The 16119-nt window shown below is 38.7% G+C and overlaps 1 protein-coding gene across 6 annotated transcripts in view; it reads right to left on the bottom strand.

Moving 5' to 3' along the window:
• Positions 1-16119, bottom strand: part of SNX25 (sorting nexin 25) — an 88970-nt gene that overhangs the window by 51147 nt on the left and 21704 nt on the right. For all 6 annotated transcript variants that reach the window (XR_013998151.1, XR_013998152.1, XM_081128272.1 and 3 more), the window contains exons 2-4: positions 12542-12626; positions 5032-5248; positions 64-236 (exon numbers count right to left, since the gene is read on the bottom strand). Coding sequence is in view for 4 of the 6 variants with exons in the window: in XM_081128272.1 (XP_080984398.1) it covers positions 64-236; positions 5032-5248; positions 12542-12626 (475 nt within the window). In the remaining 2 variants the exon portion in view is untranslated. The remainder of the gene's footprint in view (positions 1-63; positions 237-5031; positions 5249-12541; positions 12627-16119) is intronic.

Below are 16119 nucleotides of genomic sequence, written 5' to 3'. Positions count from 1 at the left end.
TGTGTAGCACAAGCATTTGCACAATTATCGCATTAGTAATATCGATTACTTGTGAAAGTCTACCTTTTGTTGTGAGAATTTCTGCAAGCATTATACGTAAGCTGAGAGACTGGACATCCTTTGAAGGGAGGAGACAAAACACCAGAACCCGAGAACATGTCTGTAGGAATCGTACTTCTTCAACCGAGTTCCTTAAGCATGCATGCAACACAAAAGGCCTCGGCTGTTCTTCTTGTCTAAAAAAATAAATACGTGAGAGAGGAAAAAGGAAAGAAAATTCTAGAAACAATTCGGTTATATGCCGTTAGGTAAAAAATATTTCAAATGGGCAATACATTGGTTTTAATAAGTGTGTCCACTCCTCAACAACAATGGTCAATCATTTTCTCAATCACTGGAAAAATGCAAATGCATCGCCTTTTGGGATTTCAAACCTTAAGAAGTAGCATCAACAGTTACAGATAACTCCCAAATCATAGCAACAATCCAAAAGGTATGAGTATTTCTTTAACAAGGTTATTTTTAAGTCTCTGAGTTCTCTTCAGAAGTGTGATCTACAGCTCCACTTTTCAAAGAAAAACGCTAACAAAGCATAAGCCAGGAGCACCAGCCAACTGTCCTGACTAGTGATCATGGGATTAAAAATCTATGGTATTTCCACTGGGGAGAGACCATGACTTGATGCTACACAGCTGGATGGCAAACCGCCTTCTGTGAGGCTCCCAACTATTTTCCACCTAGTTTTGCCAACCTTGGCCACAGACTCTGTTGGCACTGACCCCATCCCCATCCAAGGGCCATTAATTTGGAGGATCTGAGTGAAGAGGAGTGGACAGAACTTTCTATACCTCATTTCCATACAGTATCTTGATAGTAATTCAAGAAAGATTAGGGAGGTAATTTTTCCAATATTTTCCAGATAAGAGGCAAAGTTTATGGGATTCTCACAGTAACTTCTGGCCAATACTGGGAGGAAAAAAATAAAAAATCACTAAATGGATGGGGAAGAAGCATACTAGGTACTACAGAGGAAATGAAACAAATAAATGCATATTGCAGCCTTATGACTAGTGTCTCTCAGAAGTAATCTGTGATTTCTTTACGCACGAGAGATTAAAGCCCGGTTTCTAGAATATATATACTAAAAAAGAAAGGTTTCCTCTTTGTCTTCTCCAACAAACTACAGGTATTCAACCCGAATGTGCAAAGCCAACAACACGAACAGAGATCTTTAAGAGCAAGCCTTTGTACATATGCTAATATATGTTGACCTTTTTAAAATGGTACCTTCAATTATTTTAAACTCTAACTATGCTGCCAGCTAGAGTTGATATTTCTATATAGTAAGATTTAGATGCTACTTTGTCATTTCTAGCACTTTTAAGGTGACACTTTAAGATATATATTTGGTTACTATTACTGGGGGAAGTAGGCCAAAAACACAATCCACTTTTACAAAAAAGGCTTCTTTAAATAACAGCAAGATCCCTCTTAAAGTGTACACAGTCCCTTCCCTGTTCCAGTAGAAGGCAGACAATGAAAGGAGCCTGATCCTCAGACTTCCTCCCATTCCTCTCCCTCCTAGAGCCAAGTTAGGGGAAAACCGGAGTGAGCCAGGTCAGAAGGCTGGTCAAACGAGCTTGGTCTCTGGAAAAGGGGAAAGGTGAATGCCTCCCTGGAAGCCTCTGCCAACTCTGAGGAGGATATTCCCATGATGCTCCCTGGAAAGTGGGTAGCAGGTATTGCTTCAGAAGCCGAGGAAGAATCACGAGTCACACGGCTGCTTCGAGGCCAGGAGACGGCACCCGGCTTTCTGGTGCGCCACAGCCCAACCCCAGCAGCACCCTTTTTATTCAGTACGAATATGTTCCTGCAGTTTCTACTCCTTACTTCTGGGTTTTCATTCCTTGAGTGAGGACAAGGGCTTTCTGTAAATTTCATATGTACATTCTTATTTCAATTTCCCATTTACACCGAGAAGTATATACGATCATCACCCTTTTATAGGTGAGAATATTAAGGATCTGTGTGGCTAAGTGAACAGTCCAAATCACAGAGGCAATAAATGGCAGAAATAACTCTCCAGTTAGAGGGTGGACAGACGAGAGGAGGAAAAAATCACAGTGATAAAGGAAAATGCATGAATAAAAAGACGATTCTTCCCCCTTAGCAGCAGGCCAGTGCTTGACTGGTACACATAACACGGAGATTGGAAAGAGACTACAAAATTAAAGATGCTATCAATTTAATGGCATAAAAAACAATCATTCTTAGATTTTTCTGAAAGCTGCTAAACAAGACAGAAGGGACAAAGGAAGGGGAAGCAGAGGCAAGAACTGAACGAGGTCTGGACTGGCTCAGAGCAGCAACAGGATGCTGGCCTGGAGATAAACACAGGCCGACCGCAAGGCTGCCGCCACACACCTGCCTAACCATCCACCAGAGGATGTGTTGCTTTTATTAATGCAGTTTATTCTCGTCTGATAGTGGCCAATTCAACTGGAGCCTCCCAGGCTGTCACGCCATTTCGCAGCCAGTGGATATCTGCACACTCGTGGAGATTTCTAGGACGAGGGCACAGTTCACCTGGGCAGGCAAGGACAGAGCCAGCTAACAAACCTAAATGTGCAGTCTACCAGTCTCACTGTGAGATGTGTAAATGATGATAGACCGGCAGATCTTAGCTCTCCAGGGTTCACCTCCAGGGCACACATGATCATCTATATGCAAAATGCCAGTGACCTACTGGCACTTTTTCAAATAACCATAATCCCAGAGGACAGTGATAGAATCTTTTCTTTAATAAGGATCATCTACTAGAGCATCTAGGCAGAGCCTCGATAGCAGTAAAATAAACCAACCCTGGGCATAAGACAACTAGAAGCCCAAAGGAAAAGGAGCTCCTAAAATGAAATCAATTCTCTATTTCTATTACTCTGATGCTTTATCTATAATAGCTTCATATTATTCACAAAAGCAGTAATTTCAGAAGCTGGTAAGTGTCTCAATGAAAAATATATTCTCATGTTAAAATTAGGTAACAATAAAAATACTAATTTCTCTAACCACTTGCTCTTCTCCCAAACCTAAATCCAGCAGTCTTCTAACTAGAATAAAACACTGATTTAAAATACTGTCCTCTATTGGAACATAATTTAAATGATTTACTTTAAAAGGAGCTTCCACTGAATTCAAACAAGTCTTGGACAGTGTCTGACAGGTAGAACTGTGGAACACTTTATATATATAAGCAGATCCATAGCAAATCAGCAGGTGCTCCAAGGGGCTGCTAAACCCTCGAAAGGAGAGGTGGAAGCTTCTGGGGATGTAACCCACCAGTCCTATCCCTCAATGTTCTTATTAGTTCACTTACTCCCTTACTGGAAGTTAATTTCTCTATAAACAGCAATATTCAAAGGGTGGTCTGGAGATTCCTATGTGTCCCCAAGACCCTTTCAGGAGGAGGTCTCTGAGGCCAGAACTATATTCATAGTAATATAAAAATGTCATCTGTTTTTTTCACTCTCAGTCTTACAAGCACAGTGGGGTTTTCCAGAGGCTAAAAGATGTGTGACGACATCATCACTCTGACGGTTAATGGAAAGTGTACCATGCATTCTTGTACTTTAAAGTTTCTTAGTTGTAATATCTAATATGGTAAATATTGATAGCTATAAGTGGTGAGCTGGTAAATGTTTAACAACTGGCTCTCCAACGGGAAAAACAAAGTTCTGATTTTCACCCAGCATTCACCCATTTCAGAGTAAATACCCCACCATGGCCAATTACAAGCTAATAACGTGATGCCACTGAACTCACAAAGTTGGGAAGAGATATGCAGTCAGCTCCTGCAAACCAGGACAAGCTGGCCCCAGCACACCATGAGACATAACCCCACAAACAAAAGCTCTTTTAGGCTTTCAATAACTGTGAAGAGTAGACGGCTCCTGAGACCAAAAACCAAAAACCACTGCTCTACAGCAGTTTTTTCAAACCATGGGTTGTGACCCACAAGAAATAAAAATTTACTTAGTCTCAAACAACATTTTAAAAAAAATGTTAAAGAACAAAATATATCAGTTATCAGTTATCACATGTACTGTTATATTAAATTGGGTCAGGATATAAAATGTATTTTTTACTATGGGTGCCAGTTTTTTACTATGGGTGCCAGTTTTCAAAACACTGGGGGGGCAGAAAGTTGGAGAATAGTAAGCATGTGCTGGCTCGGTGGACTCTGGTCCCATAAACCTGTGCCAGGTAAGACCCTGGGAGAGAAGACAATATAGGGAGAGAGGCAATAAGCTGAGAATGGGCAGCGGCTGCTCTACAAGTGTGTTTAGCAACGAGGTCCACTGAGCAACATCAGGGGCAGAATGAGATGGCTTTCTGATAAACTCAAATGACAGCCCTTCTTGGAAAAGAATATGAGTTACACCTGCCCAATAAGGATGCCAACGCTTACTGAACAAACCTCTCTAGTGCAACGGTGCAAAAAGCCAGCAAGCCTAATATTACCAGCTTTCACACTGAAACAGCTCTAATTATATCCCACAAGCTCCAATATTAAGTTTCTTTTAAAATTCAATTTTCAAGGTATGGTGATGCTCAACACAGGACTCACACACAAAACAAACAAACAAAAACAAACTTTAAACTTTTCTAAAAATTGTAAACTCACAGATACTCTTCACAGTATCAAACATTATACTTAAATTTTCTACTTCTAGGTATCCATAATACTATAAATAATTGATGATAGTGCTGTCTTGGTAAAATTCATTTCACTGTTTAAGTTATTTACAAAATTAAACAAGTCTCTAAAGTGGTTTTCTGTTAGAAAGTTATTTTCAAAAATCTATTCCATCATAACACTGTAATTACTCCCCTCAATATGTCTACATTTCAAGCCAAGTGTCAGCAAGATAGAATATTCTAGAATTCTGTCTTGGCTGTGATCCCTTAGTCAATGAGAACAAGATGCCCATGTGAAAAAAAGGAGAGGGAGGTTTTTCATATTAGAACACTTACCTGGCATTCGCAGCTTTCAGGTCACAGAAGTGAGTGAGCAAGGTTCTCACAACATCATTGCAGACGACTTTAACTACATCCACGTGGCTCAGTCTGTGGTGCAGCTGTTTGGCGATTTCCCAAAAGTCTTCCAGGAGCAGGTTGTAAAGCTGTCCCTCATCTTTGCTGAGGTTCCCATACCAGGACAGCACATAATCTCTGTAACTGTAGTCAAACACTACCGGGGATAAACAGAGAGCAAAACTCAGATGAAAGAAGCAACACCGAACAGCATTTCCACCAGAGACTGGCCACCTACTACTCAATACTCACTGTCTGAAACATAGAGTAAAAAACAAAACAAGACATAATCTTCCCTAAAATCTTTCAAAATGAGATTCTCATCTAACTAGAAGTTTGGAATGTGGTGACCGGCGATCATATGTCCTGGATTCTCCTGGATGGCCCAATTTCTAAATAGCCTATCTTGGTGCCCAACTATCTGAAACAGAGCATCTTAGACAACGGCAACACACTTATGGGCGTGCCAGCTGTCAATGTATTGCCTCTCAGCTCCAAATTCAGCCTTTTTTGCCATGCTTTGATATTGGAGCTCGACCTGTACCCATTTCTTCTCTGTCAAAATGTTAAGTTTTATCAGCAGAGGGTGCTGGGGGTCACTGAGGAGGAAGGGGTGCTCTTCCTGGTTCCTGTGTGCTCTTCTTGGGTTGTTTCTGTGACGTGCCACTGACAGCAGCAGGAGGGGCACTGGATGGTGCTCACCACCAGCAAGTTCCAAAAGCACCCAGAGAGCAGCTTCCCAGAAAATTCTGCTGGCACCCTATAGGTGGCTTCCCCCAGCCTACGGTATCTCCCCAAACTTCTCCACCAACAAGTGGGCCAAGGCTGTGCCCTCCCCACTGAGACCTGATCTCAGCTCCCTATAGGAGGGAATCCTCTTCCTAAAGTGCTTTGCCTCAGCCAGAGAGAGCCCTAGAGATAGCGCTCCCATCATCTGCTCACCCATAGTCTTCAGAGTTCTCTTTACCCCTCAGTTCACCCCATATTACAAGTTAATAATTATGTTACAACTTTCCCTGTTCAACTACTACATGTTTTCTGACTCCTAACAAAACTCCGGCTAATGCAGGAAGAACCCCATATGTCAGAAATCACACCGGTCTCAGCAGCTGTGGCTGACCACCTTCTTTGGAAGAGTCCTAGTCTCTATTTTCTCAATTCTGGATGAATTCTATGCCTTGGAATTAAATAACCTTAGCTCCAACACCAGTGCCGTCCAGTAGAAATAGGAAAGCCACATTTGTAATCTTAAGTGTCTAATAGCCACGTTAAGAAAGGAAAAAGAAACAGGAAATTAATTTTAATCATATGCTTGAATATAATATATTCAAAATATTATAATTTCAACATACAATCAGTATCATAAATCGCTAATGAAATATTTTGCTGTTATTCATGCTGACTCTTCCCTCACAGGCTAGTGTGTATTTCACACTTTCAGCACAGCTCAATTTGGACAAGCCACATGTGTACAGTGGTTTCCACGTTACTCAAGGCAGCTCAAGTCAATATAGAAAAAAAAGAGGAAGCCAATGATCTTTGCAAGAAAGCAGGTCTGGGCTTGAGTGGTGACTCCTACTAGGGCCCCAGGGAAGCAAAACATTTGGCCACATACTCTTGTACCCAACTCAAGGACACTGGGCTCTTTTTTAATCACTACTTATTTCGCTAGGTTCTTCCTTTCCTTTTTCAAACACCACTTTGATGTGACCATACATCATTTCATATAAATAACTTATCTTCCTGCTCTGCTTTGCTTGTCTACACGCTAATCTACCCCAGGAATCCAGTGGCACAAACTGTAAATTAGGACCCTGACCTATTCCATGCCTGGCACCCAAATGACTAACCCGTAGTTCTCAAATAACTTTTTAGCCTAAGATTTTGTGCTCATTTTATTCACCTTGGCCACTATGTACCAACTTTAAGTTGTTGGGTTTTTTGCTTTGTTTGGTTTTGTTTTTTGGAGGAAAAGGGGGGGTGTCGTTTTTTTAGAAAACTGAGTAGCAAATGGAATCTCCAGCTCAGGCCTGGTATTCACTCTCCCTGGTGATTCCACATATCTGCAAAAGCCCACAGCTCAGAGGAAGCATTACTCTTGTTTTAATATCCTGTAATGGCATTTTTCTCAGAATATCAACCATGAAAGCATATCCAATGCTTTTCCATATTTCCAGAGTTTCTCAGCTTTGTAACAATTTACAAAATAGCATCTTAATCCCAAAGTTCAAAAACATACACAGAGTATCAAAAATGTTGTTCACAGACACACATACAAAGGTTTTTAGATAAATCCTCAGAGTGATTCCATTGGCCTCATTCATGCAGAGAAGCTAATATAACTGAGCTTTACAGTTGAGAGTAATTACTTGCTAAGAGCAAGGACTAAGGGCAGACACTGAAAAGAGAAAACAGTTCTACCTCAATCTTTCACTATTCATTAAATAAATATTTATAGAGGGCTTCTGGCATGTAAGGTGAAATCAATATCCACTGAACATGAAAAAAAGGCAAAACAAAGGCAAAACTAACAAATGAATCTCCTAAGCCCTCCAGCAATTTTCTGCTCACTTCCAGATATTAATTTGAACAAATGGCTGTTATGTTTTCTAGATTCTGCAAAAAGTAGACACATCTTGCCCCTAACTGGACTATTCCATTAAGAAAAAAGCAGAAATTATTTCTGACCCAGATGTAAGAAATTAAATTGCAAAAGCAGGAATGAACCAAACCTACAATCTCAATTATTGGCAACAAACAAATAGACCATGGTTTCTACACAGTAATTGAGTTTCATCCCCTCCACAAACTGAGGTTCTGAGAAGCGAAATAACTTGCTCAAAGCCAACCAGTGGCAAAGCCAAGCCTCCTGCCAAACATTCTTTCTACTCAGCACACTGAAGTCTTACACGAAGGCAGAACAAGTCACATTATCTATTTTAAACTAACTTCAGGGGGAAATTTTAAAATAACTGTTCTTAATCATTTCATATAAACTGAACTCAAATTACTATAGCCCTAACAAGTATCCCTGTTATAATTTGCAACATACCAAAAGAACCTCAATTTTATCAAGGCAAGTCTACTAAAAATAGCTTATAATATTCAGAATTTCAATTAAATATACTGGTACCAGGGTTTAGAAATGTAAATTAAAATATTCTACACATGCAAATTATAATCACCACAGATATTCTAAATGCTTATAAAATCACTTAGCCTTCTCAAAACACATTTTTAGGTTCTAATTCCTTATTAAGTTAAATGTCCAAATTTTTTAGAAGGTAACTTTGGTTTAAATTTGTCTCATGTTGGTTTTCAATGAAATATTTTGAATAATTATTTTGTTGCCTTGGCCAGGTGGCTCAGTTGGTTGGAGCGTACACCAGAAGGTTGCAGGTTCTATTCCTGGTCAGGGCACATACCTAGGTTGTGGGTTCAGTCCCAGGTTGGGGTGTGTATAAGGGGCAACCGATAGATGTGTCTCTCACATCAACATTTCTTTCTCTCTCCCCCTTCTTCTCTCTCTAAAATCAATAAAAAACATATCCTCAGGTGAGGATCTAAAAAATAAATAATTATTTTGCTTACTGTGTAAAAAGCTTTGGAATATTAAGTTTGTTAACATATTGGCAAGGACTATGTGATTAATACACTTTATTACTAAAATATATATACTAGATAAACCTTAGTCAAACCTGAAACCTCACTCTAGGTTTGGTCTGTGTGGGGTATGGTCTGCATGGCTGTGAGAATTGTCACTGACAGAGAGCTAAGTGGGAGAAATACTCTCTTGGCTGTACTCTCTGCATCTTTTTTATTTTATTTTTTCCTGTGTTTGCTTTTTTTCCCAATTTTATTTTGTATTGGTTTGAGGTATAAAGCTGAGTGGTAAGACAGTCGTACACTTTACATAATGTTCCCCTTAAAATTTCTAGTACCCCAACTGGCACCATATATAGTTATTGCAAAATTCATACTGTTTTTTAATAACTATTGCTAATTGCATAAATTTTACTCTCAATAATCATCTTTAGAGCAGCCTATAACTCTCCTTTTGGTAGCTCATATAATGTTTAACTTCCTTGTAAATCATTTGGCTTAAAACAAAGCACAGCAAATTGTAAACATTAAGAATACGCCAAAAAAATTACTGCAGCAAAATATAGTTAACTAAAGTTCTTACCCAAAGGCTTTGGATAATATTTTCTTCTAAAAGAAATCACTGCACAAAAATTAGCCTGAGGATAACATGGGGGTTTTTTGTTCTGTTTTTTGTCAACTAGGTCTCAGCCCTGCCCTGTCTTTTCCCCCAAAAATTATTCCTGAAACAAATTGGTCCTTCCTAGATAAACATGCCATGCCTATGTGCATAGAAATGTCTAAGTCTTAAAAAAATTAAAGAAACACCATGTTCAGAATAGATTCAATGACATGGAAGCATAGATGAGACTGACGAATGTCAGAGGGATGGAGGAGGGCGGGTGGGTGGAGGGGGAGAGAGTAACCAAAGAATTTTATGCATATATGCACAACCCAAGGACATGGACAATGGTGGGGAGAAGGACTGGGGAGGGGGAAGGAACGGGGTGGAACGGGTCATTGGGGAGAAAAAGGTACATCTGTAATATTTTGAACAAAAATAAAATTAAAAAAAAAAAAAAAAGAAACACCATGTTCAGAGCAGCACTATTCACAACAGCCAAAAGGTAGAAGCAACCCAAGTGTCCACTGATGGGTAATGAGTGAATAAACAAAATGTGGTATATACATAAAATGGAGTATTATTCAGCCTTAAAAGGAAGTAAATTCTGACACATGCTGCAACACTTGATGTACCTTGAGGACATGATGCTAAGTAAATAAGCTAATTACAAAAGGATAAATGCTGTATGATTCTACTTATATGGGGAACTTAAGAGTCAAATTCATAAAGACAGAAAGTAGAATGGTGGTTACAGGGGCTAGGCAAGGAGGATTGGGAATTGTTGTTTAATAAAGTATAGAGTTTCAGTGTTGCAATATGAAAAGAGTTCTAGAGACTTTGCACAATGAAAATGTACTTAACACTACTCAACTTTATACTTAAAAATGGTTGAGATGGTTAATTTTACATTACATGTATTTTAACAACAATTTAAAATAATAAAAAAAATTGAGGGAGTTGCAGTTCCAGGGATGGTGGGATAGTTTATATCAGACTGAAGAAAAAAATTTAAGAACTACTTAAAGGCACTAGGAGCTATCAAAGTAGGTAGAAACTTCCTTGAAAGAAGGGACTAGCACTGGGTACAACTCACATTTATAAAACTTTCCCCTGAAGGCACTCAAAGGTCCTAGACACACAAGGCAGTTCAAACTTAGACTAAACATCTGTTTTGTGTGTGTGTGTTTTTAAGATATCAAAAAACAGAGTTAGAAACCACCCAAGCAGCTAGAAATAAAAGCAGAACATACCAAAAAGGGTAAAGCCACAAAACCTGGGTATAAACTCTCAGACCAGTTGATGACTCTAAACTACACATGTATGGGGGTAAGACCACAAGGAGACCAGTGGAAGGCTGAAACACCTGGAAGGTTAAAAGAGCCAAGCAGAGACTTCAATAGCTGTCCACTACAGGGCAACAGTTTGGAGTTGGAGTCCTGCTCAGTTAGAGGTATGATTGTGGGTTTCCACTGAAACTGTGGTAGGACCATGAGACAGATGAGTCAAGCCTAAGTCCCAGGAAGAAGGGATTCACCTTAGACTAAGTACAAAATCCAAATAGATCCACCCTAAAAAAAATGTATAAAACCATGTATCTTCAAGGTTATCAGTGGGAAATTAAACTGCATACTAAAACAAAAACTAATATTTACCAGAAGAAAACAGTATTCATTTTTCAAGAAAGTAGCATTCACATTGTTCTGTACACAGTTAAAAATAATTAGACCTGAGAAGAAATCCAAAAAAAGTAACACACAGTTAAGAGAAGAAACAATAGAAACCAACCCCAAGATGGCCTAGATGTTAGAATTAGCATACAAGTACTTTAAAGTAGCTATTATAAGTATGTTCAAGGAATTAAAGATAAAAATAGTAATAATAAGTGACAGGTGAGGAAATATCAGCAGAGAAGCAAAAAAATGCAAAAAAGAACCAAAGAAATTCTTAACATGAAAAGTACAATATTTGAAATAAAAAAATTGCTGGATGCACTTAACTAATGAGGCAAATTTTCTGAGAAGGTTGTGGTTACATGATTATATACATTTCTGGAAATTATTGAATTGTACATTTAAGATCTGTGCATTTCAAAGTATGTTAATTTTACCTCAATAAAAGCAACTGGAAATTACTTTTCAAAAGCACGGTTTTGAGATTAAGAATAAAAGTCAAATTTTAAATCCAGTAAGTTTTATCAAAGTCATCACAATTTACTAATATAACAGAAATATTTTTAAAGTGTAATTACAGTCCCTGTTCTAAAATTTTTATAAAACCACACAATTTCAAACTGTCTCTGTACTTACACAGTATTCATTTTTCAACTTGTTATATGGTGTTTTCTGTGAACTATGACAAGTAAAACACACTTGCTTATGTATCATTTATTTAGTTCTTTCTTAACTTCCTATCTAATATCATGTATTCACCTGAAAAACTCATACCTTTTTTTGCACATATAACTGAAATTGTCAGTGTTTTTGGATTTAATTTTTAAAATTGCTTTTTAAACTTTAATTCAATTAAAATACATTATCTTTTATTTTTTAAAAATTTTAATTAATTTATTGTGGTGACACTGGTTAATGAAATTATCTAGGTTTCAGGTATACAACTCTACAACACGTCATCTGTAGACCACATTATGTGGTATTTGACCACCGCAAGTCAAATCTCCCTCTATTACCATCTATTATCCCCCTATCAAACTTTGGTATTCAGAATTACACTGACTTATGCCCACTTGCAGACATAACAACACTGTACCCTCCACGATCCCCCATTCAACCTTCCTCAGTACAAATTTCACCTGTACATCCTTCATTCTTTTGGAAAGTTGACCACTATCCCTTAATCTGGTTAACTGGTTTGTCTATTGGTCAGCCTGAGTATATTTTTTCCCAATACACCTTCTCTAGGTTACATCTAAAAGAAGAAACTATTTCTTGATAAGTATTTTAGGAACAGAAAACAGATCCTTGCTTCATATGGTAGAACAAGCTCCACATGGCTGGCTGACTTCATGTGACCTAGGAATTCATACTTAATAAAATGTTTAAATCCCATCTCTTCTACTAAAACGTGAATGCACTTATTTAGTCATCAAATAAAAATTCATGAAGAAAAAAATCCTAATGCTATACGCAGAGGAGAAAGCTGGGTAAATTAATAGAGACTATTTTCCTTTCAGAATATAATGAACTGCTGCTACATGGTAATCATGTTCTCTCATTTACTCCTTACCTTCTTTCAGAGCTTTATCCATGTTGTGAGAAATTACTACCCTTCTAGACTGAACTGACTCATGTGAGTTTCCATACACAGGACTCTGAAATGTAAGAAAAAGAGAAAAGATACAGATTACTGAATGAATAAATCATACATAAAAATAAAAGTAAAGGCATGAAATACTATCTAAACAGCAATAAAATGTTGCTTATCAGATTATAAAGTTCTTTTGGAAAAGCAAATAAATGTTTAAGGTTAAAAATTTTTTGAAAAAAAAAGAATTAAGGAAGGATTTTTTTTCTCTTTCAGGTATCAAAACAGTATGATGCAAATATAGAAGTAAACAAATCAACAGAATGGTAGAAAGTACAAAAACATGCAAAATGTTTGGAAGCACATACACCTAGTGGTTTTCTCTAGGCAGGGGCATAGGATTTTAACTTCTTACTCCACATATGTCTATGTAGCAGCAAGGTAAAAATTTTAATTGTATGTACAGAATTAAAACCCCACTATCAGGCTAGTAAGAATGCCTTAAAGAGGAAAAAACTCTAACTGATCACATACCAAAATGATCAAAAGCATACATAATGTAATGGGCCAACTTATTGGTTTTGCAGGATAAAAAGTAACTAAGTAATGTTAACAAAATGTGGAGTTGTGTTTTTTACATTTTATTTTTGCAGTGTATATTTTACAAGTGCTCAACTAACATTACCACTTCACTAAAGAGATCTAAATGGCTAATACTACTATCACCCTCCTCCAACCAACAAGCCTGAGGCAATCACTTTGTTCTCAGGAAAGCCACCCAAACGCAGCTGCAACTAACCCCAAACGTCTGGGCCACCCAAGCAGTGATAGAACATTTCTAGTTGGTGACTTAGTTTCATGCTCTCCGCTGGGTCAAGTGCCAACAGTGTCATCTGTTTTTGTGATCACTGTTATTAAAATCAAACAAAAAGCCATAGTTTTAAGCTTCCTTGGTTAAAATACTCTTAAAAGCCTTAAGTGTACAATTACACTCATGAAAGAAAATAATTCCTTTACGCTAAAAATTAACATAACATTCAACACATTCTCAAGGAATATTTTTTTAAAACCTCAAATAATCATAATCCTACTCCATATATGTCAAAAAGCCACTTAATGCATAAAAGAATACACTTTGAATTATTTAATACTATTTTCTAGTCCCTGAGTAGCTTGTTAGAATATTAAGTGGTCAGTACATTTTATTGTAATTTTTAAATTTTTAAATTTTTATTTTGTGAAAGAAAAAATTAAGGAAATGAGAAGAATTTTTAAATTCTAGAATTTTAGATCAGGAATATATTTAAACAACTTATGGATTTTTTTAGACAATTGCTTGAGTTAGTATTTTTAGAGCACTATACAGATAAATAGCTTTAATCACAACTTCTCAAGCCTTTGGCAAATAGTTCGGTAGTTTCCCAGATATAGGTATTGTAGTTTTAGTGTACAACACTAATCAGATGATGAGACCAAAATTGCACTACGCTTATTTGAGAAGTCCCAGAATTTGGGTTCTTAAAATGGAAGCTGTCACTAAGGGCTGGGAGAGAAGCAGATGCTCTGTGCTTGTGTCTATCTTCAAAACTCAGTATTTTTATTCTTACTTTTTACCTTTTTTTTCTTGTCTCCCTAGTCCAGCTCTACTGCTTCTTGCCACCTGTCTGCATATTTCTTTTCTCTCCCTGCTTCATACTTAGATATAAAACATACATAAACGTGCTGTCACTCCTGACTGCATCTGAGTCAGGGTGTGGTTTGGCTTACTCTCCTTCCCCATCCCCAGGCGTCACTAGGCCCTGATTGGAAAGGAAAAGGTCCTTCATTGCTGTCGCACCCCACACCCTGATGGCGTCTGTAAGTGAGGAGAACAGGAAGGCAACAGAAAACACCATGGGCCAAAAATAGCTGCATAACTGCATAGAAATCCCTTTTTTTATCTTCACCCGAGGATTCTTTTTCCATTGCTTTTTCAGAGAGAGTGGGGGGGGGGGAGAGAAACACCGATGTGAGAGAGACATAGCGACCGGGTGACTCCCACCCGGCCAGACCCTGAGCAGGGGGGGACGGAGCCTGCAACCTGCAACCGAGGTGCGTGCCCTTGGCCGAAACTGAACCCAGGTCCCTTCAGTCCCTGGGCGACGCTCCAACCACTGAGCCAAACCGGCTGGGGCGGAAATTCCTTTTTTAAGGACAGTATTTACAGAGCCAGTCTCATTTCTAAATTCTACACAAGCGTAAGTTAGTTACTACACACTTCAGATTACAAAGGCAGAACTTATTATTATCCCATGGAGGGGAAGGAAAAGGAGAAAGGGAGGGAGGGAAGGAAAGAAGGGGAGGGAGGAAAAGGGGGGGGAGGGAGGAAAAGGGGAGGAGGGGGGAACCTGGCTAAAGCAAGTGCAAAAGGTGCAGCCATCCCTGCACCCAGAGGACAGCGAGCAAAACCTGCCTTCAGTTTCCTTCTATTTACAAGTTTGAAAAAAGAAACTCCACATGGCAAAGACTTCCCCCAAAGACGTGCTTTTCAAGGCAAACATGAGCCTCCTTCCTCAGGAACAGCCCACCTCTCTGCCTGACAACCGCTTTCCTAAAAGGCTGGTTCCAGGAAAGACAAAGAGGTATGTGCGCTTTCCCCACTGTCACAAAGGATGAGGGACAGAAATCTCCAGAAATCTCCAGTACCCTGCCTCCGAAATCAGGACCTCAAGAGCAGTCTGACCAGCTCCTGTCTTAGGTTTTCAGTATCCACCCCACACTACGCACTCACAAAAGCTTTTGGTAAACCAGTACCCCTTGTCATGTAAAAAACAGGCCTTATTTTTTATTTAATTAAAATAAGTGAAATCTGTCTTAATTTTAAGGTTTAAACCTAGCTTAATACCCACTTGTCAAGGTCCTTTTTAATCACTCAGGGAATTCTATGGAGAAAGAAAATGAGAGGTCTCAACATGTAAATGGTCGTTTTGGAAATGCTTTCCAGAGACAGGGTAAAACTTGAAAGCTTGTCTCTAATGTACGAATGTAACCAGATCTTCAGCATCAAGGAGTAGAAGCCATATGCAAAAACCCTTTCCTGAGAACACATCAGCTTTCTGTTTACTCCTGAATATCAGCTTTTAGTCTACAGCCGTAAGACACTAAACTGTGTGAGAGCTAAGACCACTGGCTGTACTGTGGCTACAGGGGCCTCTCCTGAGGAAACAACCCCCACAGAGAATCCCTGCCGAGACCTGGGTCCTCTGACACCATTAGCAACTAAACCACCAGGAACCATCTGGAATCTGGCCAAGATGCATACCTCATTGTCCACTGTTAATATGACATTGCTTGTTGTGTGCTTCCTGAGGGAGCACAGGTGGGCTGGAACAGCCAGTCCACAACCACAACGTGTAGTTCCTGTCATGCCCATTACCTGGACTCCTCAAATAAACGATTGCCTCTCTCCTTCATTATATACTCATACGTGGAAACATTTTTAAATGTATTTTGTTTTAAAAAGAAAAACTCTTTACAGAGTTGAAGGAGTGATGGGTATAATTTCTTATAAAGCCATTGAA

This window comes from Miniopterus schreibersii (assembly GCF_964146895.1).
Source record: "Miniopterus schreibersii genome assembly, chromosome: 2".
NCBI classification, from domain to species: domain Eukaryota; kingdom Metazoa; phylum Chordata; class Mammalia; order Chiroptera; family Miniopteridae; genus Miniopterus; species Miniopterus schreibersii.
Note: the sequence above shows the minus strand (reverse complement) of the source record. Positions and strands in the feature narration are given on the sequence as shown.